This window comes from Phalacrocorax aristotelis, chromosome 8 (assembly GCF_949628215.1).
Source record: "Phalacrocorax aristotelis chromosome 8, bGulAri2.1, whole genome shotgun sequence".
Taxonomy (NCBI): Eukaryota; Metazoa; Chordata; class Aves; order Suliformes; family Phalacrocoracidae; genus Phalacrocorax; species Phalacrocorax aristotelis.
In genome coordinates, this window is record NC_134283.1 from 40498861 (window position 1) to 40525144 (window position 26284).

Below are 26284 nucleotides of genomic sequence, written 5' to 3' on the forward strand. Positions count from 1 at the left end.
TACTAGAGACTAGCTCTTTAGCTTCAGTCTCACTCTGTCTTATTTCTCATGATGTTGCTCATGCGGACAAGGTTCATGAGACTTAAGAACCTTGTTGCAATCAACCACTGGTGACATTTGGGATGTGAAAGTGCTTGAGCACTCCGAGTTCACCTGTGATGTAACCATGCTGGCTTTCTCCTGTGTGGGGCAGTTTAGGCATGGAGCACGACGGCCAAGGGAACAGATGTGGGGACGAAGTCCGCCTGGGGAGCATCATGGCCCCTCTCGTGCAAGCTGCGTTTCATCGCTTCCACTGGTCTCGTTGCAGCCAGCAAGAGCTGAACCGATATCTCCAGTGAGTAGCTATTAAGCAGCCTCTCTCCTTTGATTAGGAAGCATGTAAGAACAATTCTGCATCTAGCATTTATGCTTTCTCCTTCTGTTAGTTACTCAAATGGGATTGAATAAAACAAGCAATGAATCCCACCCCCTCCTATTGGGAATGAGATGCTTTCCCATCAACTGCAAATGATAATGCAAGTTCTCAATTTGTTTGATTTCAGTCCATTTTAAATTATTCTCATTTCATTTACATAGATTCATTTTCTGGCCATTGATAGCACATACGCTGTCCTCTCAGGGGTTATGAGAAGACACTGTTGTGAATCTCATTGCTCCATTGATGTATGAATCTCATTGCTCCCTCCCTAATGTAACCTCTAGCTGGAGGTGTGCCTGGGCTACCTAGCAGGATGGGGTCTGTCTTACAGATACCAGATTTGTCTTCAAGAGCCATTTGTTGCTTGTGATACCTGTCACTGATAAGATGGTGCTGCCTAAAGAGGAAATTCTCCCCTTTAAGTGCTTAGGGCTTTTCTTGACATTAATAGATATCTAAAGAAAAGCGTCATTCTAGAACTCTTCAGTTGTCACTTTTCCTTTAAATACCCTAAATGCAAAAGCTGTTTTATTCTCCAGTCCTTATAACAGCTTCGTCCATGTCCCCTGCCTTCCTTTTGAACCTGACCCTCCCCTGCACTGGAGTTCCCTGACAAACTGATATTTATGACCATGTTTTTGCTCCTTATAGAAAACATCTTTCCCTTGATGGATAGAAAAATATGGGGAAACTACTAGGACACCCAGCAAAACCTGAAAACAAGTAGGAAATAAATGCAGCAAAGTACATGAAGTAAACATGAGTTAGTCTTTTTGTCCATATTTTTATTATCTTACATATCTTAGGTATGGCAATGAGGAATAAAAATATTGTGAGAGAAGTGCGATTGTTTCAATTAGCAAGATCCTTTAGAGCTTTAGCCATTCAATAAAAATCATCTGGCCTAGAGGGCTGCCTTACATTCTTTTAAATACAGCTATTTTTAAATATCTTATGACAAAGCAGAACGATGGTTTGCTTTGAAGTAAATTTAACCTCAAAATTCTGCTTTCAACTATTGGTATCTTCAAGGCAACCTGAATGATTGCTGGAATAGACTCATGTGTGGTGTCCTCATGGCTGTTAAATAACACAGGGACATTTCAGAGATACTGTTGATCATGTTGGTCTTGTGAATTAACCAATGATTATACCATGTTCACCATTCAGTAACATTAGGATCAGCCCTCTCTTCTCCATCCGTCTTAAACATGATTCTAGCACGTTACAGCCTGTCCTCACTATTTAGAACAAGAGGAAAAAAATCCCATATTCATCACACAGGAAACTTTTTGTGCAAATCGTGGATGGATGGAGCTGAGAGCTACCAGGAGAACAGAGAGGGAGCAAACCTGAGCAGGCAGGAAAGTACACATGCTTATAAATGAGTCACTGCTTCTCAGCAAGGACACAGGAAAACTGCGAGCTTAGTGGTAATCTCATATGGTTACCCTGGCTTCTGCTTCTAAAACTTCACTTGAAAGACAGTTGCAGGCAGCAAGAAATTCCACAAATGGAAAATTAATTAAACTTTCTTTTCTTCTTGGTCTCATGTGGATTTTTCCTTTGATTCCTTTCATGTAAGGAGCCTGGAGACTGATAGGAATTTACCTGCAAGCTAAATGGAAATGACAGTGGAAAGGCTTCAGAAAAAAAAATATATAAAATCCATTGATGGTGGATACAACATGATAAAGTTAATGTGAGTGCAACTGCAATATTAGCTGCCCTTCACGACCAGCGTCTGAGAAATCATAGGCTCTGTTTTGTTTGGATCAAAAAGGCACTGAAACCACAAACACTGTGCAAGTCTCACAGCCCCATCTGTTACTGTAATTTTTGCCTGTTGCAGTTCCTATGATTGTCTGCGTGATGATCCCTTCGAACATGACTGGCCTTCCCTTCCACAGCTGCCAGGAATTCACTACTCCATGAATGAGCAGTGCCGTTTTGATTTTGGTTTGGGCTACATGATGTGCACAGCTGTGAGTACTTAAGTTTGGCTTTTGCTATTTCTCATCCAGGAGTGCGGGAGTGTTGTGTCTCTGAAATGCCCTTCATAGGGACAGTGTAGTGAAACCCACAAGGAAAGGTGTTGTGCCCACTTAGCTATGAGCAAGGAATAACAACTGAATGTTGACAAATATGTTACTTTAAGTATCTCTGTCTTTTTTTTTTAAATTGGAGTTACAGAAATAATTATTCTGTAGTTTCATAAATAGCTGTAGAGTTCAAGCAAGCAAGCCTGCTGGATTATTGAGCCTCCTATTGCTGGCAGCTAGTTATTCTGCTAGAAAAATCCCACATGGATGTGAAGGAGATGGATTTGATGGGACATCTTTTGGTGCTAACATGGGGCAGTATGCTTTTATGATCCAATTTTACGGAAACTGTGATGCATTTTGATACCTAGCATGAGAAAATAAGTGTGACTGAGTACAGCAACTTGCAAGGGATCTTGATGACATGGTTAGCTCTCTTGTACCAGGAAAAAGAGAGACAAAGTCTAAATTTAAAGCAAGGCAAGATTAGTGCAGTTCTCAGTGGATTGGCCTCAGAAAGCAGATTTTTTGCAGCAGAGCTGTGTCTTCCACCTCCAGCTCCTCGAGTAGGACAAAATATTAAGTGGAATGAGATGTTTTCAGCTGGTGTGGCAGCTGCTAGCACATAACATTCCTCCTTTGATTCCTGTCTGCAGGAATACATTTTCCGAGTGGTGTCTCTAGATAATGGATGAGAACCTTTAAAGCATCAGCTGTAGCATTGTGTCTTGACACTATTCCCACTGATGCTGCCTTGGAAGAATGTCCCAGCCAAAGAGGGTCTTTTCTTACAGCTGTTCTCCGCAGCCTGGGAGACAGAGGCTTTCTGTTCTATGTTCAGAATAGCCAAAAGCATGTCCAGACATCATGTTTTAGTATATCGTGTGGTGGCTTGTTCTCATCCTCTCCTATACAAACTCTTGCACTGTAGGTAAAATGCCGATTTATTAATTGGATCAGGGTCCTGAGCTCAAATTTCCATCCTCCTAAGAAGGTGATTGCAACAGCTGAGCTACAATCTGAGCAGCTCATTTCCCTCTCCCATGAGTACTCAAGTATTTTTTGTTTTGTTTGCCAAATGAAGCAGCACCATTTGGAGAAACTGTAAGAAAAGGCAGCATGTGTCTCACCATCCAGGGGAACTGGTTTCCTCCTTGCCCAGTATGCTTTTTCTGTAAAACTACTTTTGCCCAACCTTATTCCATCAATTGCAGGTGGGATCTCACTTCAAAGCCAGTGATGATTTTGCATGAAAGCTTGGATATGCTCAGGCCACAGGCACCGCAGTGTTCCTCAGGAATCAGTGATAATAGCCGGCATTTTACAGCTAGGAAAGGAAAAATCCCACCATGCTGCAGCTTCCATTGCAGTTTCCAGTGGGAGCTCTCTCGAAGCATCATCCACTGTGATTTTTCTTGTGTTTCAGTTCCGTACATTTGATCCCTGCAAGCAGCTGTGGTGTAGCCACCCTGAGAACCCCTACTTCTGCAAAACAAAGAAAGGGCCTCCGCTGGACGGGACCATGTGTGCACCAGGAAAGGTGAGAGCGGATGCTGCGTGTACCCGCACGCTCACGTGTGTTCATGTGTGTTTGTGTGCAGTTGGGGATTTCCCCTTAAAATCATGGGGAAGGTGAGAAAAACTTCTCTTGAGGACTTGAAACCCGCTAAGATGTGGGGCAAACTCATGAGTGCAAGTGAAGCTGCTGAGCAGTGTGATGGGAGCAGGCAGGGGCCGGGGTTGGTGTGTCCTGCATGGCAGCTCTGGGAACATTGAGCCCCACTCTCATGCAAATTGTGGAAGTATCTGCAGGTTCCCTGTGCTTCTTGGCAAGTCTTTGTGGCAGAGCCAAAAATGGGGAAATTTCTACTCACCCATGACTTATGTGGGGCAGGGGGGCTTGTGTTTGTATCAGTGATGTTGTAGTGATGCTGACTGGCTTCCTTGGTGCTGGGGGTGCAGAAAGCAGTGAGGTCCTGGAAGTGACAGCCAAGCTAAGGCCACTGTGGCTGCCTTGAGGGAAAGGATGGATGTGGGAGTTGCGTGCCAGCTAGAGAGAGCCAACATGACAGCAGAGAGCGACAATGAAGAGAGAAGGGCAGATTTGTGGAGGTGGGTTTGCTGGCCTGATGAGAGTCAAGGGAGGTATGAGGAACTGTGGAGGGAAGGTGCAAGATGGCAAGGGCTCAGACAGCTCCAGTCCCTCCACCACCATGATGGACCTGCTCCAGGTCTCGCTTCTCCTTCTGTGGAGGTCACGCTGTGCTCATAGTGGATCCAAGTCCTTTGAAGTCTGCTGAAAAAGTCTGGCTTCCCTGGACTTTGGATGCAGTGACTGAGGGGGAGAGGAAGATGTCGCTACTTGGAAAGATGTTTTGTAAAACCCAATGGATGACATCATATATGTGGTAAATGAACCGTATTAGCAGCTGCTGTTATGGTTTGAAATGTCTTTTTCATGAAAACATGATGTAATGCTAAATTAATTCCCTAGCAAATCATGCTCTATATAAGCCACTCCCTTCTGTTTTTTTCTTCTTTTGATTATTCCTGTTATAACAGCTTTGCTTCTTGTTTAAAATAATATATATCTATTTAAATTACAATCCAAAATCTTGGACAGTTTCTTTGGATTCACTTTTTTATATCTTGCTTTTTTTGTGTTAAAAATATTCATGAAACCCCCAGAAAAATACAGTTTTATTCCATTTTATTGCATCACCCTCTTCCCCAAGCCATTCATTCATATTAGTGTTTGAACAGAAATGAGAAGAAGAAAAGAACTTGTAATCATACAGTTAAGGATCTGTCAGTGCTTCCATTATAAACAGTTTGTCAGGATATTATGCAAGTCAGCTGTAAAAATTTTCTCTGGACTGGAACTTGGTATCCAAGGCAGACAGCCAGGCTTTTTAGTTCAGTGGAGATGCAAGAGAGTATATGCGCATTCTGAAGTTTCAGTAGATGATAGGACTGTGACTGTTTTATTCCCAGAGGAGCTGTCCTAGTTTTTTGATAAACTTATTGCAACCTTCCAGGAGAACCTGAGAAAATGATATAAAATGAAAACCATTTTGTTAGATAAGGCTCAGCAGTCTGAGCTAAATGTATTTTTTAAAAAGAGCATGAGTTATGAAGGTTATACAACTGACTTTGTGTGTCTGAGCTCAGCATTTGACCAGTGTATTTATTAGTGGTTGGTGTTTTTAATACAGGCACAGCAGATCCGTCCTTTTCCATCTGTTCCTTCCCGTTTCATCCCTGCCTTTGATTTGGCCTTTCCCTGTTCACTCCTTTCATTGATTTGGACAATACCAGAGACTCTTACCTGAAAGGATGAGGACTGTTAAATGCATACATTGCCCAAAGCTGGGACTCAGTTGCAGTGAGGCAGCCTCCTTAGAGATACATCTCCCGTGATACTTCATCAGCCCATGAAGAAGAGGAAAATAACTTCAAACTTGACCCACTATTTTCTTTGGAATAACACCAGAAAAGGACAGAAACATAAGCAATTAAAGATGTTGATTCAAAAAGGTCCATTTGTTTCCCACTTTAGAGTCTTGCAGTTTTCATGATTACGTACCACTAATTCCCAGGGCCTATTTTAAGCTCAAACCAATCACAACATGCTGGTGCGTCAAAGAAACATCCTGGCCTTGCAGCAGCTGAGGGGACCGAATGCCAGAAATGAAAGCGATGTTTGGGGACTAACACGGCGTATGGTGCGTAGATGTTCTCACCTAAGCCTGGTGTTCAGATAACTGATAACTAGTCTCTTCACTTTCCCAAACTTAGCAGATGCTGTTAAGGAGAATCGGGTCCAGCTGCCTCTTTCTTAACTGATGATCAAGGGGCAAGAACACCTATGGGAGACACGAGATCTGTAGCACACTTTCAGCAAGCATGCTGATAAGGGCCGTGTCTCTGCACGCCCAGGCTGTGTCTTGGACCTGGGCACTGACCCTCAGAAATGGAAGGAAAATTAGACTTTCTGATGCTGTGTATATGTGTGTATGTATGCATACATATAGATGTATATTTAAGTAAATATATGTAAATGTATGTAAGCTCTTCTGTGTATGTGGTTATTTGAAACAAGTTGCCAAGAGAGAGGTTCTGCCATTTCAAAAGCTTTTTAATAAGCCTCCTTGTGCAAATGGAGGCATTGAATGACCATTAAGTTAATTGGCAGCAAACTGATAATTTGCTGGGTTTAGGGATAAAAAAATAAAATTTCCTATTGGAGCTTCCCAGACAGAGAAGAAAACTACTATTTTGATAGAATCCTAAAGGAAATAGAATACTTTATATTGCTCCCAACCTGATTTTTTTAAACTAGATTTTGTTTTCAATAGCAAGAGGGAAGATTCTGTCAATTACATGAAGCTTCGATTGCAGCAACTTGCAATTACTTCTGTGTCTGAACGGTCACATTAACTTCCATGAAATAACTCCAGTGTGTAAAGTTAAACACAAGGAGGGTCAGAGTCTTAAAGTGAAGTCAAAGTCACTCCATAAATTGCTATAGTAAACCATGCAGACAAGGCATAAATGTGCAAAGCTTAACTCTGCATAGCAGTCTATGGATTAAAAGAAAACATGCCTTCAGCTGATAATTTATTTACTTGTATACAATTCTGTCAGCTCCACCGTTAGCCTCAGACTTCTGAAGCCAGGCAGCCTTCAGAAATATATCATCCGTTTTTGGTTTTCCATTTTTTTAAACTATTACTCTTCTGGGGAGACATTTATGTCAGCTGAAGTAGCTAACTGCTCTCCACAGGACAGAAATAAAACCCAAAGTCATTCATGCAAGGAGATCGCATGCTAGAGTCCATCTGCTTGCTGCAGTGACTAACACAAAGGTTTGTATCACCTGAGCCTCCTTTGTTTCTTTTCTTGGAGTGAGGTAAGAGCCTGGTACCTGCCCCTGCCAGCCGAGCTGGTGTTGCTCTTGGATTTGGCTTATGTGCCAAGGATCCAGCACAAACCTAGCAGGTATTCTCTTTGCTTGCACAATGCTAATGAAATGATCTGAGTCAAACCTGGAATGATTTTTTTAGTCTGTCAAGAAAGGAAGGGAATGATTAAATATTGAAATAAATAGATATTATTGAGAAGAAAAATGGACGGAGAAAAAAGGTTTCTGAAAACACTAATGTGTACTCAAAGCAATCCAGATAATTTCCCAGTGAGAAAGCTGACCTCAGCTTCTCCCAGAGACAGGAGACAGATGGGTAAGTGTATGCTGTGTTAGTCACCACAGAAACAGTGAGAATACTTGATTCTCCACTGAAGAAACTTTTACTGGCTCACGGTACACTTTAGTGTTAGAGCTTTCAGTTTATCCCTTGCAACTAATTATTCTCAAACAGATGGAGCAGAGCGGGCCAGCCTGTGTGTGATGGGAAATACAAATAAATAAGTAACCCTCTCCTGATACGACCTCAGGAGAGTGGGGAGAGCTGAGGGCCGGCAGCCTGGCAGATAACTGGGGTGTCAAGCAAGGAGACAGGAGAGTTGCCGGTTGCTGCCCTGTATAAAATAGGCAGAGATACCTGCAGAAGATCTGCAAGTCGTCTTGAAAAATTAACTTGCAGATGTGTTAAGGCCACAGGAACACACTGGCTGTTTTTCTTGCGTCCACGGCAGTTGTTTCAAAGAACTGCTGAAAACAGCAGTGGAATGTTTTACTGCAAGAGATTTAAGCTTCCTCTCCTGGAAATTGCACTTGTTTTGGACTGTCCTGTTTGCCAGAAAAAAGGCGAGACTGCAAGAAGTCATCTTGTCTTCCACTAAGAAAACAATTTGCATTTACCAGGTTATTTTTTTCTCATTTTAAAAAAAAAATTGCTTTAATATGCTTCACTCTTTAAATGAAACCCCCTGTTTATGAAGGAAATAGTGGTTGAAATTGGCTCTTTTCCACCTCATTATGTAGTTAATGTGGTAGCAATGGGAAGGGTTGGCTCTATCTTCCTCTGTTACACTGGAGATTGTTCCGTCTCTGGTTTTACCTCCTCACACATTTTCTTGCATAGGTCTGAACAGGGTAAGACTCTGTTGTGAACAATTTTGGTTTATGTAGGTTCCTTTTAATCCACAAACAAAAAGGCAGAGCTGGGGAGGACTCATTTTACACAAATGCTTGTCCCCTAATAGCTCTGCCTCAGCTTTCCGACAATCAGCGTGTGACCATCTTCTCCAGTAAAAAATCAGTGCAGGTCTTTCCTTTACAGAGCAAAGTCAATAACACTTTTCCGTGTTTGCCTTCCAGTTCAGGGACCAGTCACAGCATCAAATAGGTGGTTTATTAGTGGTTATTGCAAACCCACATCCCCCTGTTCCTGGCTAAACAGGGAAAAGAGACTGGAAAACACAACATCACATGTCTCTCCCTCTCCTCCGTGGAGTCCAAGTACTAGGTCCTGGATCATCGCACAATGAACATATGCTATGTGGCTCTTGAAACTGATTCAGTGATTGTGGTGGAGCTTACACCTGAGGGATGCAGAACCCTGATAAAAGGATGTGTAAGCAACCGCAGATCAGGAGCTGTCACATTTCATCTGCTTCCAAGCCCAGCTGAAATTTGTATTGACAAGCTGATGCATTGCCAGCTTCCCCTGCGTCTCTGAATGGTCCCGTTGCTACACAGGGCCCGACGACTCAAACTGTTCGTTCAAACAAACCTCTCTAAAGCCATAAGTAAACAGTCCCTGAAGGGTTCAGTGCTGAGCTTCAAAACTGAAGAAAGCAAAGGACATATTAGCATTCTGCAGTTCTTTCATGCTTTGCTAAATTATCTCTTGTTCTGTCAAACAGCTAAGAAAAATCTGCCCATTACAGCCCCAGAGCAGGATTGGTATAATTGGCTTTGTGGTAACGCATCTATTTCGTAGGTTCTGACTTTGAATATTTGAATTCATGAGAAAGGACGAATAGTTGAAATCTAATTTCTACTCTCTTTTCTGCTCCTTGTCAAACAAATCAGCACCAAAATAAAGAGCTAGTCATTGAGCAGATTAGCAAATCAGTAAGCTGTGTCTTGTTACCATTTTACTAGTGAGTCTTTCTTTAAATTCAGCATTATTAATGATTAGCCATCACTTTTAAATTTGTCTTCCAGATCACTAATCACTCTATGCTTAAGAACTCTCTCCTGTAATATATCTTCTCATTTTGTTTTTGCTGGCAGCATGCATTTAGCCATATGCTCTTCTTGTGCCGCCTGCCAAATTCCTGCGTTCCAGGGCTTGTTAAGCTGTGTAAAATGTTGTTGTTGACTTGAATGTTAAGGAATGTAAGTGACTGATTGCACTTGTTGTTATAGCCATCTGTGCGCCTGAGCCAGAGCTCTTATCCCGACGGTAACCGTTAACGCAGACAAACTGCGACAGTCTGATGCAAAGTCATTTGTTGTGCTGGAAATATTTTCCAGCACCCGCACTTCATCAGCAGACTTTTATGAAAGCTGAAATAGTACTAGAAAGGGCCAGAATCTGTGATCCTTGAGAAGAATTCATCCTGACTTCAGCTAAGAAAAAATTCCTTGATTAGGGGTGAAGAGATTGGTGGAAAGGCATTGGTGGGTTCCTTTAATGAGAGGAGACAGTAGAGACTATTGGTACTGAAGCTATGAAGGTTCTTAAAGAAATGTGTAAATACCTTACAGGTTTGGGGAATGTAGCAAATTGTGTGTTTCAACCTCTGTAGAATGACCGTATTAAAAATCAGGTAAAAGAAAAGAGAAAGCCTGGTAGGGCATGATTAATTGCATGGAGCGAGACTGTCCAGGGCTGCTCCCTGATGAATGCTTCCTGGTATTTTGGTCAGGTTTAGTATGAGACCTCCAGAGAGACCACAAGGGTTCCTTGTTTAATAGCAGTAAAGTCTAAAATGTGAGCTGGCTTTGATTTCATGCCACTTTGCTGACCATGTTTATTGCAGGAATATGTATGCTGAGGTAGGAGCTGCTGGGAAGGACAGTGCAGCAGCAGGAGCTCTCGCCATTGCTGCCTGAGGTGGCTGCATGCAATGGCAGGGGCAGAATTCTACATTCAGCCTCCAAGATTTGGGACTCTGCAGTTTCCCTTAAATGAATCAGTAATAGTTATGTTGAAATCACCACTGCAGACATGCGATAAAGGCATGTAGTGCTGAGAGAAGTTTAACGAACTTGGTAGGCTTGAATGCTGCAAGCATAAACATGCATACTTAACATGTGTAAGTTCATAAAATCCAAGTGAGTTTGTGATCATGGGCACGGTCTGACAGTGAGCCTCACTACTTCCTCCTGGAGCGGTGAAAAAAAAATCCGGAATTTGTGCCTAAAATGAAATCTGTTGTACCACAACTTCTCATATGATAAAATTTAATCATCTAATCATTTTGACATCTAATTTTCTCTTTTAGCATTGCTTTAAAGGTCACTGCATCTGGCTAACCCCAGACATCCTGAAGCAGGATGGACACTGGGGGGCATGGAGTAAGTTTGGCTCTTGTTCTCGCACCTGTGGCACTGGGGTGAAGTATAGGACGCGGCAGTGTGACAATCCACAGTAAGTATGCATACACCCATTTGCTGGTGTGGAGTGAATGAATGGTGAGAATCCTTGCTAAATTAGTAGTACGGTAATGCAGTAAAGGATGTTGAGTGGTGTTTGTTAAATCTGACCTATGGTCTACTTTGTCAGAAATTCTACTTTTGGCCCTTAGCAAGCCATGAATCATCTTTGTTTCTGAGTTCATCCACCCATTAAGCTGGTTATGCAGTTACAAGGATCTTGGAAGTGCTATTACAGTGCTACATAAAGCATAAGTAGAAGTTTAGGGCTCCATATATGTCTTGGTTTAACGTGTGAGTATGAAATAATGGCAATGATTTGCTGGATTTTCTAAAAACATGGATATACCTTTTTAAAATTTTTGTTTAATCCACCTTTTTGGATATTTCAACAAGGTCATAAAATATTTTCAAACTGTTTTCAATCCAAGTTGGAACAAAGCTCCAGAGATCAGAACCTTCCCCAAAGTTAATTTTAAGAATATTGAATAGTTTTGCTTTAATAACTTATATATGGCTCATCTAGATAATGTAGAGTGACTTAATTTCAGTAACACTGGAAGTATAATGTATTTAATGATATGAAATGCATAATTGTTGCTATATTGCGATATCATAAATAGTCGAGAACCTAGCAGCAAGAACTAAAACAATTGTTGGAATTAAATATTTTTACCAGACAGAATACTTTTAACATTGACTTTCTCAGTTTGGGCTGATAAAGTTATTGAACTTGGCTACTGTTAAAAATCACCTTATCATTGATTAAAAAAAAAACCACTCAAGTTTTGTGAAGCAGCATTTTCTGATGGAAATTGTTCTGTTAAGAAAATATTTAGCAGTTCTAATTTCAGCCTTTATTACATTGGCAACATGAAAGTGACCTTTTTAATTGTGGGAACAGTTTTGGTTGTAAAATCTAGGAAGAGCCTAGTGTACTATTTAAAATGTTTTCTGTGTTCCTTGGAGAGGGTGCAAACCCAGCCACAGGTCCCGAGCTCTGTGTTGCTAGACCCGACAGAGATCTGATGCATGTCTGCCCGGGGGATGCAGTGCTGAGCTGGGTTCTCCTTCTAGATTTGCTGCTGGCTTAGGGGGTGAATGTGAATGAGTCACTTAATCTGCTCGTGCTGTCCTTTCCTGGGCCACACAAAGAAAATGGCTTTTCTTGCCTTTATCCAGTAGTTTGATGCTCTACTTGCACAAATTTAAGAGCTAAATAGTGACAGCGGATTTTTAAAGGAAATACATATTTTCCATACCAGAAATATATCATTGGCTTCATCAAATGCCTACTGACGTGACTGGGAATTAAATCACTCCTCAAAGGATTTGATAGATGCTTGATTCATGCATTAATGGGAAAACTAACCATGGCTTTCTCTCCTCCCCGCAGTCCTGCCAATGGAGGCCGCACATGTGTGGGGCCGAGCTACGAGTTCCAGCTGTGCAACAGTCAGGACTGTCCTAAGGACTTTGAAGATTTCCGAGAGCAGCAGTGCCGGCAGTGGGATCCTTACTTTGAGTACCAGAACACAAAACACCACTGGCTCCCCTATGAACATGTCGATGGTGAGTGGTCCCTTTTTCCTATGAAAAGTAAAATCAGTTGCAAACATGAGTAGAAATTGTATCAGGAGGGGTAAAATTTCTTCTAGGGAAATCATGCCTCACAAATCTGTTATGAGTTGTTTGGAGGGATCAGTGGGTTTCGGTGTATGAGTGATTCAATTCATACTATGTACTTGGATTTTCAAAAAGCTTTGGATCCTGTTCCTCAACAACTGCTCTTACACTGTGTTATCATGAGAAAAAAGAGAATGGTCTTGCATGGGGGGTGTCCCACAAGGAGGGGTGCTGGAGGCATGGGTGCTGCTGCTGATGCATGGCAATGAGTGGGGAAAGGGAGCGAAGACAGTGACAAAATCTGCTGGCGATACAAAATCACTCAGGCTAATTAAAATAAGGAGGCCCACAGTGAGAGCTGCAGAAGGACCTTGTGACGCTAAGTGACTGGATGTGGCAAAGGAAATTTGGTGTTGATAAATGCCAATAATGGATACGGGGATAGAAAATGGTGTGTACATATGTATGGGTCTGTACACAAGGTGGGCTCTGAAGAGAAAGGTGTGGGAGTTGGGAATACCTTTAGGAAAACATTAGTTTGGTGACTGTCAAGAGAGGGGTGGAAAACACTGAGCTGCACCTGTGTACCTGCATGATGTGCCTGCATTTTAAATACTCTCCCAGTGTAGTTCAGGTTGTGCCCATCTCACTGCTGCCCCTAGTGCTCAAAAACCCACAGCTGAACTCAGAAAGGCCTGAATAAAGCAAACATAAGCAGTGACTTCTGAATAAGGAGAGTTTAGATAAACTAGGACTTTTCACCCTGAGAAAGTGATGATTTAGATTAAAAAGATAGAGTTACAGAATTGTGAGTGGCATGAAGAGACTGAACATGGAACGATTATTCACTCTTTCTCATAATGCAAGCCTGGGAACATCAAATAAAATTATCAGGTGGCAGATTTAAAACAAATACGGGGAAGTGCTTTTCCACACAGCATATAATTAAACTGGAATTCATTGCCACAGGAAGTTGCAGATGCCAGAAAGTTTTAAAAGTGATTTAGAAACATTCTTGAAAGTTCTATATTTCATTAAAAGCTATTAAACACCAACCTCCAGCCATGACTTAGGAAGTCCCCAAGCTGCAGTTTACAAGGAACTTGGAGAATATTCTGAGAAAAGTATCAGTTTTGTTCTTACATCTTCGTGCAAACGCTGCTGGCACTGTCGGAGGCAGGCGTTGGGTTGGACGGGTGCTGGGTCTGAACCAGCATGGTCAGTCTGATGTTCTGGCATCTTGGCAGACAGCGCCTTTTAGAACAAAAATGTTCCTTTTCCTGTTAACGCCTCTGTTTAACTGTCAATGAAAGTGCAGCTGGTTGATCTGAGCCATAAAGGCTGTTGCCGTGCTATTCCCATGGTGTGTTGAAAACGCGCTGAGAAGAAGCTTTACCAAACAAAAAGGCAGAGGACAATGATTCTCAACTTGTTTGGCACAGAGTGCAGGCTGCTCGCCGTTTTTGAACCTGGTCACTTCATCTGAATGACGGGTGCTCCAGGACAGAGTTGGCCTGGCAAGGGGCGGGCACCGGGCACCAGAGGTGTCCTCAGCCTGGCACCCATCTCTGAGAGGGGGAGGGTCGCTTTGAGTGAATCATTTTGCGTTCCAATGAGGGGATACTCTGCCAGAAGTTAATAGCAAATTCCTTGCAATTAAATTGCCTGACTTTCTTGCTGAACAGTTCTCAGGGTTCCCTCATTCTTTTCATGCCATCTTGTGCAAATCTGGGATTTTCAGAGGCACAGACACAGCCTCATAGCTTAATTTCATTAAATAACTTTGCTGGCACAGAGGGAAGGGACGAATGCTGTGACCCGCAGACCTTTGCTTCTGCTTTAGCCTTTGGAGCACTCTGCTGTAAAGACCACTGAAACTAATCAGATGTTTTTCTATTAAATTCAATGGCTTCTGGGTCAGAAACCAGCTCACTGATGTCTGAGCAGTGATCACTGGGCACTGCTGGTTTCTCATATAACTATGGTATAACTGCAGCCCCCTTTGTAAGAGTCACATTTACCTGTGCAGGGTTATTAGAGGGAACAGCTTTTGTGTGAAAACAAGGCCAGAGGGTGGTTTATGTTTGAACTCTAATATATTTTAAACTCCTGTTTGTAAAGATAAGGCATATCAGTGTCATACTTTGTGCAGATAATGCAGTCACGGCTCAAAAGCGACATAAATCCATACACTTGACACGCAGCTCAGCTGGAGATGCCTGACACATTGCGTATGTGATGGGGAGGTAGAGGAGCATCTCATCCTGTGGCCAGAGAAAAGCTGCCAAGCTGGGGTACACCCCAGTGTGCGCTTGAGCACCCCAGTGCTGCACTGTGCCATGGGCTCTCTCCTGCTCCAAGCCCCCTGAGTACCCCATCTCCCAGCCTGCGCTGGGCTCACATACACCTGTGCCGTGCATCTGCCAGCGCAGCGTTGAGTGGCATTGGCTAAAAGCTCCCAGCCTCAATTATATGAGAAGGAAATGCATGGGGAGCAAGGAATGGACAGGCATATGGTCACGTCCATGCTCCTGCACCTCTCCTATGTCCAACACCAGTGAATAGAAAGAAAATAATTCTTTGCAATTAACAGGGTCCAATTTAACATCACTTGCACACTTACTGTTCCCATGGAGCAATGGGAGGAGAACCCTCTCTGAAATAAAGCCCTTGTAGAGTTGTTGGCACCCTGTCAGAACACCTGATATTTTCATTTAATCGCGTACAGTGGATATGGTATGTGTTGGGTGCGTGTGGGTACATACGCGGAGGGTGTGTGTGTGTACACACATCTGTGTCTTGTGCATAGTCTAATGTTTCTAATATAGGCATTACCTTAGGTCTGTAATTATGATCTTAATAGTCCCTATTAAGAATCTGCACAAGAAAAGTAAAGTACCTGTTTTAATAGTCTAGACCCTGCATTTTTAGCATGACATCTCTGCATTGTTCAGGAGCAGTGACAAAGGTCTCTTACGTACCAATACCCAGTGGCCATGAGGACATCAACAGCAATAACAAGGACTTTATTAAAAGAGGGCAGAGGCCATGGAACTGTACAGGGGAAGAACGCAAAGGGCCTGTGAAGATTTATTTTAATTGAACTGCTATAACGGAAAGGTCATTATTGTTTTAAACGGTGGGAAAAGTGTTGCAACTTTTAATGATGTTGAAATAGCAGAGTCTTTATTTACTTCATCTAACAGAAAGGCCATCTTCAGTTCACTGCCAAGGAAAGTATAGTGAATCCCATTATGGGGCTGGGGACAGCAAGAGATATGGGTAAAATTAAATACACGGTGGAATACAACTTTATTCAGCCACTGACTAGTCATTTCAGCTTTATTTTTTGTTCTTTGCTCTCTGGAACAGATTAGGAGAAAGAGGTATGCTTGTCTGGCTATTTGTACATGTGTTAACAGTAAAAAATTATTTTTTTCTGAATCTCATTGACATTTCATCTTGTTTAATGATTTAAACTATCGTAAGTACAAGCACAGCAGTGAGGAAGAATTAACTTCATGTTTAGGAGGAAACAGTATGGCCCAGCTGTCTCTGAAGACATTTTGGATGCCCGGGTCACTCAGTGTTGAACAGCTGCTTTTAATGGCAAAATGACTTTTGCTTTTTTCAGATTTACGTGCAGCGCAGGAGAAACTGTTGCAGAAGCTTGCATCTCTCACAGGTAGCCATGTTGCAAACTGTGGAAACCTCTGCCAGATTGCAGGATCCGACAAAGGATTAAATAGAGGCCCCCCATCAAAGTAAATTATCTGTTATTTTTAAGACTGTCTCCTGATGATGACACATGGGTGCTTTATGATTCAGCAGTTTCTGAATGATCACATAGCCTTTGAAAGGGGATAAACATCGAAGATTTATGGGGTACCGTATTGTGTTCTGTGATGTAAGCAAGGAAGGAGAGCCAACAATATTGAAAGCGCTGTTCACAAAGTCAGCAACTAAACTGTTAGCACTGAACATGCACAATTTGGGTCATTTTATTTTTCAGCTAAGGAAAGGTGCCACCTGTATTGTGAATCAAAGGAAACAGGGGATGTGGTGTATATGAAAAGAATGGTACACGATGGGACCCGTTGCTCCTACAAAGATGCGTACAGCATCTGCGTGCGGGGAGACTGCTTGGTAAGCTTCTGATGGCTTGTTTCAGAGCTTAGTATTGTGAAAACAGTTAAAATGGTAGATTGAGTGTTTCTCTCCAAGAATGACTATTAAAGTAAGTATAATAATGCTTTGGGCAGTAAGGAGATTTCATTAGGATTATTGTCACAATATTGTGTGTAATATTCACAGTTGCCATCACATTGCATGTGACTCAATTCCAACAGCACCTACCTACACAAGTAATATTTAATGCAGTATTTTAATATGAACTATTACAATTAGCTTTCAACCAAAGCTTTTCCTGCTGAGGTTTAGTGGGGGTGGAATGTACAATGAAATATGAACATGCAACAGCTTTCAAGGAAAGTGGTGTTAACATATGGCTGATGTGTGTTCTCTCTGTATTTGATCGTGCTATTTTTAAAAAATCAATGACAGTTCCTTTAAGTTGGGATCTGCCAAGGTCAGCTTTCAACAGCATTAGAGGGTCTGACTTAGCGAACCACTGGTGGAGGTGCTTATCCTTGCATAGATGCTTTGATTCTCCTGGAATTTAAGCATCTGCTTGAAGATAAGCTGAGGCTTAAGAGCTTTTCCTTAACCATACTGCTTTCCTTCAGTGAGAGGACCACTGTGAAGCATAATATAAAATTATAATCATCTGATTAACAGCTATTATAGGAACTGGAAGTATTAATATCTGTTTAGATGTTGGTCTTCCAGGAAAATACTACATTTTGTACTTTTTAGCTGAAGCAGAAGTCTGGGTTTTGATATCTGAAGTGAAGACTCATCTGAATTGAAGTGTGGATAAATAAGAATGACTGTTTTTCTCTTTTGTACGCAGAAAGTTGGGTGTGACAGGGTCATAGGTTCCACGAAGCAGGAAGATAAGTGTGGTGTTTGTGGAGGAGATAATTCCCACTGCAAAGTGGTGAAAGGAACATTTTCAAGAGTACCAAAGAAACCAGGTCAGTGTGTTCAGTGTGTTTTGTCCTGGGGAATTCAAGGTATTTTTGTCTGATCTCTTTGTTTCATGGAAAGTAGCAGAGCAATCACAAATCATTTAAGGCATCACTAATTCCAATAAATTCTCTGGTCTTTACTTTGAGATGTGTCTAGAATTTGAAAATAAGACTTTTGTCCAGTGGCCAGTTAAGTGTGCTGATATCAGGGCCTGTGCATGCATAGGGCTTCGGTGCTCCGTGGTGGAGATCCAGTGGACTTATTTGTGCTGCTGATGTGACTCAGCTGCTCCAGCCAAGTCACTGGAGTGCTGCAATAATATGTCGTCATCACTCATTGCCAGAGAAAATCTTGCATGGTCTCTCTGCATATGGCACTCAAAGCCCATTTTAGTCTGAAGCAAAGTCAGTTTGTTAATTATACTTCAGGCATTTTTCTTCTGGCCCAAAGCCCTTTGTCCCTGTTATGTTCCATCGCCTGGCACAGAAATAGGGATGGGAATGATGCTGGAGTAAGTTCAGCTTGCTGTAATATACCCTGCTTTTAGAAAATAAGATTTATTTAAAAACCTAAGACAGACTCTTCCTGTTCATGGCATACTAACCAGTTACTATCTTTTCAAATACTACAACAAAGGGCACATTAAGATGTTTGAAATTCCTGTTGGTGCGAGACACTTACTTATTCAGGAAACAGATGCCACCAGTCATAATCTTGGTAAGTATGTAACAAGTAGGAAAATTTTCAGTCAGAATATTTTTTTCAGCTGTTTATTTTTGTCTCTGGAGCCTCACAATGTGTTTATGCATTTGTTTACCCATTATCCTCCCACACCACATAGCTCCTTTAAGTATGTTAAAATTGGAAACTTGTTTGGCAATTTGATTTCCCTGTGCCATATTCCCCAGTGTCCTAGCCAGAAGATCCCCATTGGCATGTGCATGTGTGAAAGCTGCAGGAAGAGGAGCTGAATTACATTAAGGGGTGCAATGCGTTATCTTCATGTGCATCTCTCGTAACGTGCTTCCCATCCTCAGTCATTTCCCAGCCACATCCAAATCCGTTTCAGGTTCTGCCCTACTGCTAACAGTATTAACACAAGGCTGCCCGATCAATCATGCAGCTTAGAAAGTAATTGAAATCCACCCTTCACAGTGCCCTGTAATCAATGCGAAGCAGTGTCTAGTAGGCTGTTATTAATTGGAAGTAGATTCACAGTGAATGGCCTACTAATTGCATCATGAGTCATCCCAACTTCTCACCAGCAAACGCTTCCCTTGCTGCTCAGTGCAGCCTGGCCCCATGGATGAGAGTTAGCGCTCACCAATTCAGACAAGGTTCTTCTTTTGGTGTGGGGTAAGTGCTACCCAGAGGACATGAACATCTTGCTCTCTGGTGAGGCCAGCGCTGAGGGAGCGAGATGCTCAGGTAGCTCCTAGAGAGACAAGGGAGTTAAAATCTAGTGATAAATAACAAACAGTCCCTGCTGCTTCTAACGAGGAGTGCAAATTTTCCATCTTGGGAGAAAACCAAGAGATACAAAGGTGGCTGAAGTCTCTGATTCTGTAATCTCATTGATTACAGCTGAACCAGAGGAATCAGGCACTGTGTGCAATGGCAGGCGCCCGCAAAGCAACAGGAGCTTAAGCAGGGCTGTCAGTGTCAGGTCTGGATCTGAGCAGGAGAATTAATATAGTTTCTAGTGTCTCTCTCTCACTGTGGGGACCCGCTGGGGGTTAGCTCAGTAGCCTTTCTCTCATGGAGCAGTAACAGCCCCCTGAGCTGCCTTACAACATGTCAAAGAGCTGAGTAGCCGTGGGACCCCCACCAGCTGTCAAACTGGCTTGAATTTGGCCAGCGGATTCAGAAGTTGTTAGTCGGGAGCAGGCAGACAGACACACGCAGTGCAGTCACGCTGTCCTCATTTCTCTGGCAAGGCAGGCTATGAAAAAGAAAAAAAAGGATAAATGATGTCTCTGGAGCTGATCAGGAAAGCGTTGGCAGTTCAGTGAAATGCCTGAAAAAGTCCTTCCAAACCTGTGAGGAAACAGAGGGAAAATGCAGACTGGCCTTTTCTGCTTCTTCCACTGGGACAAGAACAGAACAAAACTCAAGATGAGAATCAAACCTCTCTTATTCACTTTTCTTCTGTTGTTCCTAGCAATTAAAAATCGTGAAACGGGGAAATTCATTCTAAGTGAAGACAATTATGTACCAGACTCTAAAGTATTTATTGACATGGGTGTGGAGTGGGAATATCGGAACGACGATGATAGAGAAACAGTGCAGACTATGGGGCCGTTGCGTAATGGAATAGTTATTCTGGTAAGTCAAATGAAAACCATCTTCCATGGAACACAGTGTCAGGCTTACAGAGCCATAATGTGCTATAATATATTTTAGATTCCTCTTGTGAGTTACAGGAAGACATCTGCTTCAATTATAAGACAATAAAAGATGTATTTTAATTCCTTTCTCCTAATTCATTGCTCTGTACAAGAGTTGTTGTAACTCAGGGTTACGTGTTGAGCAACCAGCTCTCCTGATTATTTCCCCAGGATGGCCTAGCAAATGGCAACTGTGTAAAGACTCTCCAGCTTACTTACCATATCTGGCATGTGAACATTCGTTAAAAAAAGGTCAAAATGATTCGTATCAGATAGATCTAACAGCTCCTCCTCCCGTCCATGTTTTGAAAATGTATCCTGCAAAGGCAGAATGAGGATTCTTGTGCTTCCAGGCTCACTTTGTGAGGGCACAGCCAGTTCTGCAGTTCCCAAGCCCACCTGACTATATTCTTTTTTCATTGCAAACCAGCAAGCGATACACTATAATGAGAAAGGGTAGGATGAATCAGAATCCCTCTGAAAGCAGCTGCAATGTGTTGACATACACCAGCTGAACGTCAAAGGAGGAATAAACACTGTGTTTTCAAAGGACCAATATTTTGGTCCTTTATTCACATTGAGTTCCATTTACTTGCATTTGTCTTAGTGCAGTGTGACAGCAAAAACTCTTTCTAAACAGTTTCTATTTCTGTCAGGATTAAGTAACAAGATTCACAGAATTACCAGGACTATCATAAGAATATTTGTGTTTTTTCAGAACTACATAAGCAAATTTCTTCACCTCTTTCAGTCATCTGTGCATTTGAACTTTCCTTGTCTTTTAGTGGAACTATCCATTGTCATTTTAGCGCAACATTTCCTTCCTTTATGATGGGATATGGAAAAAATTTAGTATCATGAAGTCAATCCAGTGCTGGCAAGAAAACTCAGTCTAAATCAACAACAGTCTTTCTTAATATGCAGTTTAGAAACTCTGTGTCATAAGGATAGAGGTACTTTTTCATCAGGAAAAAGAAAATGTGTTGACTGCAGCTAAAAGGTTTAAAACCCTTAAGGGATGTTTTTATATCTGAGCCATGATGACTGCTATTTCACGTCATCTCTCATAGCTTCTGATACCAGTCTTTCAAATCTTTTTTTCCCTACATCTCTTTTGCTTACTAGGTGATTCCTCGTGGTGGTGCCAAGATATCTTTGACTTACAAGTACATGATCCATGAAGATTCCTTGAATGTAGATAACAATAATGTTTTGGAAGAGGACTCGGTGTCACATGAATGGGCTTTGAAGAAATGGTCCCAATGTTCAAAACCTTGTGGGGGAGGTAAAAACAAACTCCTAAAGCATTCAAAATTGATTAAGAAAAAACTGAGAGAACAAACACCATGTGTAGAATTCATTGCCATGAGAGATTAGGGAGACCAGGAGTAGAGAAGGGTTTTATTTAAGTTAAGTAATAGATAAATAAGTAGTGAATAGAGTTAAAAATATGACTTAATGGTTTTGGGACAGATCTGGGGTGGCTCATTTCTGATTTCTGTTTATGAAACTGAAAAATTGTACAAATGTGCAAGATTTGGATGAGGATCTCCAAGCTGTGAGGGTGCCAAACCTCAAGGTGCCACAGGGCAGCACTTAGTAAATCTACATCCTGTGATGCAGACTTTGCCATGTGAAGACCCCTGCTTTTGGGGCCAGATGCATACCCTGATGCTGTTCACCAGGCTGATGGGCAGGTTGCAGCCCCTGAATGTGGCTGTGCAGGTTTGCAGAACATTTTTGAAATGCTAGATGTTATTGTTTTTCTCATTATAGCCTGTTGTCATGGTTTAACCCAGAGAAGCAACTAAGCACCACCCAGCCACTCGCTTACTCCTCCCACCCCAGTGGGATGAAGGAGAGAATCGGAAGGGCAAAAGCAAGAAAATTCTTGGGTTGAGATAAGAGGAGTTTAATAATTAAAATAAAATATAATGGTAATAATAATGATTATAATATTGTAATGAAAAGGAAAACAACGAGAGAGAGAGAGAAAAGTGAAAACCAGTGTAAAAACAAGTGATGCAACCACTCACCACCTGCCGACTGACGCCTCCCCAGTCCCCAAGCCACGATCACTGCCCCTCCCTGGCCAACTCCCCCCAGTTTATATACTAAGCATGACATCACATGGTACGGAATATCCCCTTGGCCAGTTTGGATCAGCTGTCCTGGCTGTGCCCCCTCCCCTCCCAGCTTCTTGTGCACCCAGCAGCACGTGGGAGGCTGAAAAGTCCTTGACTAGTGTAAGCACTGCTTAGCAACAACTAAAACATCGGTGTGTTGTCAACATGACTGTCATCCTAAATCCAAACCAGAGCACTATACCAGCTACTAGAAAGAAAATTAACTCTATCCCAGCCAAAACCAGGACACCTGTAGAGAAAAATAAAGGGGATCAGCAATTCTGGGTGCTAAATCTACATGAATAAGTGTTTATTCTGTGCAGTTTAGAGTTCCTTTTGTAGTGCGTTCACCTGTACTTCCAACTGCAACCTTTGATTGTGTATGTGCAGTTTGTTTGAAACCTGAGTCCTGTGTAAGAGCTATCAGTACTGAAAATAAGTGTTTTTCTTCAGGCTTCCAATTCACAAAATACGGCTGCCGGAGGAAGACAGACCACAAGATGGTTCATCGGAGTTACTGCGAGTTGATCCAAAAGCCTAAGCCCATTCGCAGGGTGTGCAACCTCCAGGAGTGCTCCCAGCCCATGTAAGCATCACCGCCCACCAGCCCTGCTTGGTGGCAGCTGCAATAGCCATTATACCCAGCTAGCACTTGGCAGCTGAAAGAAGGTGACTTCAGTTTCACCTCCATGCATCATTACAGAGACCCAGGACTCTGAGGGTGTGATGCTATATTCTGCTTGTAGAAATGCTATTTCTGGGACTGCTCGTTCCTATTAATTCTACAGTAAGTTGGATTAGAAAAGTGCTGTCTTGATCCAGACATTTGTGTTCAGGCCATCTTGAGATAATAAAAAATAGGCATAAATTCAATTTATACCAGTTGATTTTACATAGTGTGAATTAACCATGTAAGAACAAATTTACAGAGCGCTACATAAGAAAACCAGTGTCATACAGCCTCTTAAACCCAAATCTTCCTAAAGTTCACAGCACATTTTTGAACATATAAACACAAGGAAGAATATTTGGCCTGTTAGATTTCTGTGGCTGCCCTCCTACACCATGGTATGCCTGTTGTACCTTCAACTTTGCTATACATAGTCAAGTGGCAGCAGGTTACTCCTGCCACATGTGGGACTCTCATATTCCTCGTGTTGCTACTGCAACAAGAAGGGAGTGTGTTGATCCCAACTTTTACCTCTGGGGCCAAGTCTAGGTTCCAGGAAGCATATCAAATAAGTAGAACATACCACACAATATTTCCTAACTTCCTTGCAAAAAAGATTTGAAAGAGAGAAAAGTCAAGAAACTGTGCCCCATAAACTCAGCATGGGTCAGGGTTTAACATTTATTTATTGGAAAACTGAAGTAATGACCTAACTGTATCCCAGGCACTCTGGAAGGGACTGTATTCTTCTTTCAGCTGCAGATATAATTGGACCCAGGAACCACAAAGACTCAATAGGTTCCTAAATTATGCTTGGATTCCTGAATGTTTCAGTCACCTCTGTTTCCATAGAACGGCATTGGAGCATTTTGGACTTGTACGTAGGAGAGGCAATTATTTAAGGGATTTTATGAAGCTCTGTGACACCCACTACACTAATATGCTGCTGCTTCACTGCTGGGAAAAAATCATCTTTGTCTAAGAAGTCACCTTAGGATTCATGGCTTTGTGCTCCACAGTGCTCGCCTTCCTCCACAGTTGTGTAATTTCAATAGGCTACAAAGAGAAAGTTGGGTGAAATTGCCATTTTACTTTTTGTTTAGCTTGAGCATTTAGTGCATTGCCATGTGCCCATGATATTCCTTGACTATTTCTAAAACCAGGATTTTATAAGTACTTTAGGACAATTGCTTCAGACTCAGGGTACTTGTTCAGACTATATATATTCTTTAGTTAAGTTGAATGCTGTTTACATTTAACAATATTTCTTTCCTGCAGATCTCTGCATTCTGTATATATTTATAGACCGCTGTGTATCTTCACTTACTTGATTATAACCAAGCTTTCAGTAGCCTACATAATCTCCAGCGGTCCTATCTGTCCTTGTTGCTCTTCTCTACGTTCCTTACAATTTGTAGCTGTAATTCTTGAGCCAGTTTGGATGATCAGTGACATTTTCAGCTACACATTACAAACCATAGCTTTCATTTTTCAGTGGCCAAACTGATTTACACATTATGAACTCAGACCTGATTTTCAGGGAAATGTTGCCTTCCCCAAAACAAAGCATTTATGATGCTGAGGACCCCAATTTGCCTGAGCTTGGCACACACAGAAGTGATGGTGTAGCCGCGTTTGCCAGTGCTTCAGCAGATGGTGTCTGGCATGGCCAGAGATATGGTCCATGGAGTATCCAGATATGGGCCAAGCTGGAGCTGCATTTCTAGCCCAGATGTTTTGGATTCACTCCTGTGGGAACAAGCTGTGGGGATGGCTGGTGCATGCTACATTATGAGACAAGGCACAGCTCATGCACCAAGACCTGGGAAGCTCAGCAGCACCCTTGTGTGGCTGCTTTTGACATAAAAACTACCATATTTTTATGTACAGTCTTGGAAGGACCAGCTTAAAATCAAAGCAAATGAAGTAAAATAAGCATAATGCTTATCTCAGAGATAATGAGAAAGAGTAATTTTCAAGATCTGGGTCTTATTACAGAGTTTCAGGGACATGGTCAAATAATCCTTGCTTTACTGCTTATGGTTTTTCTTATCTTCTTCTTTTCCATATCAGAACTTGTATTAACATCCTGTTAAACCTATGTTTAAGGGTTACTGAGTTTAAGAGAACAGACAGTTTGAATTCCCCTAATTTAGAAGAGAGAGAATTTTGCTCACCTTATTCTCTTTTCACTAACCCAGATGGGTTACAGGAGAATGGGAGCCTTGCAGCAAAAGTTGTGGCAAAACAGGATATCAAGTACGATCTGTCCGATGTATCCAGCCCCTACACGATAATACAAATCGGTCTGTTCATACCAAGTACTGCAACAACGACCGTCCAGAAGGCAGGAGGCCTTGCAACCGTGAGCTTTGCCCAGCGCAGTGGAGAATAGGACCCTGGTCACAGGTCAGTCCCTTGCTGGAGGTCTCAGACAACTAATTTCTTATAATTCAGGGGAGAAAATTTTGGCATTTGTTCTGTGCTTTCTACTGAAATGCATTGACACAACAAACTAATACCTACACAGAGGGTGTGTTGCTTCCACTGCTCCTAATGCCACAGAAAGTGAGTTAGATGGAGAGGTGGTGGTAGTGGAACAGCCAGTAAAGCCATCCTGTGGCGATGCTGGATGATCCAGACCCCATGAGCCACCCCTGTAAGGTGTCAGCATCAGGAAAGCTGACTTCTACCGGCTCTTTATTCTGCTCACAATAATTTACTTGTTGACTTAAGCTGAGAAAAGGGCAATGAATTCTTTTATCACTGTTTTATTTTCTCTTAAGAAGACTTTAAATTCTTCAGACACTGTGATTAAGGGCACCTAAGGAAGTTAGGCATCAACACTTGTGGAGATTCAAAGGTGCGAGCATCTTTGATGTAAAGGCCTTCATCAGATTTAGCTGCTCAGCCTCAAAAAGTTCTGTCCATAACCCAAAGGACAGAGTTTTTCACCTAGATTACTGTGGAAATACAGGGCACCTATTCATGAACCTTTTTAGTTTGCCATTGCTACAGGCAAAACAGGACTCAGTCGCTCCCATAACAAGCATCAGGAGCTGGGCATTTTGTGCTTTCCATCCCTGGCTCTTTGGCTGTGCTCACTGTGTGAGCAAGAAATGCAATGCCACTGTGCACAGACTGTTTCTTGCTAAAGTATTTACTAGAGAAGGTCTACCTATTCATATTTGCAAACCTTTGCAGTCATTAGAAGGCAAGAAATGCGAGTAGAATATTGCAACATTAAATTGTTTTTATAATTTTTTGTACCCAGGTTCCTTACAGTTCTTCTCAGCATTTCTCCATTAAATTGTTTAAAAAAAACATGGCTGCATTTGGAGGTACAACATTT

General features: G+C 42.0%; 1 protein-coding gene across 2 annotated transcripts in view; it reads left to right on the top strand.

The window, feature by feature from the left end:
• Positions 1–26284, top strand: part of ADAMTS2 (ADAM metallopeptidase with thrombospondin type 1 motif 2) — a 185730-nt gene that overhangs the window by 152622 nt on the left and 6824 nt on the right. For both annotated transcript variants that reach the window (XM_075102790.1, XM_075102788.1), the window contains 12 exons: positions 194–337; positions 2274–2406; positions 3890–4003; positions 10882–11027; positions 12429–12604; positions 16671–16804; positions 17631–17754; positions 18386–18466; positions 19911–20074; positions 21262–21421; positions 22716–22848; positions 25134–25341. In XM_075102790.1, the coding sequence (XP_074958891.1) occupies positions 194–337; positions 2274–2406; positions 3890–4003; positions 10882–11027; positions 12429–12604; positions 16671–16804; positions 17631–17754; positions 18386–18466; positions 19911–20074; positions 21262–21421; positions 22716–22848; positions 25134–25341 (1717 nt within the window). The remainder of the gene's footprint in view (positions 1–193; positions 338–2273; positions 2407–3889; positions 4004–10881; positions 11028–12428; positions 12605–16670; positions 16805–17630; positions 17755–18385; positions 18467–19910; positions 20075–21261; positions 21422–22715; positions 22849–25133; positions 25342–26284) is intronic.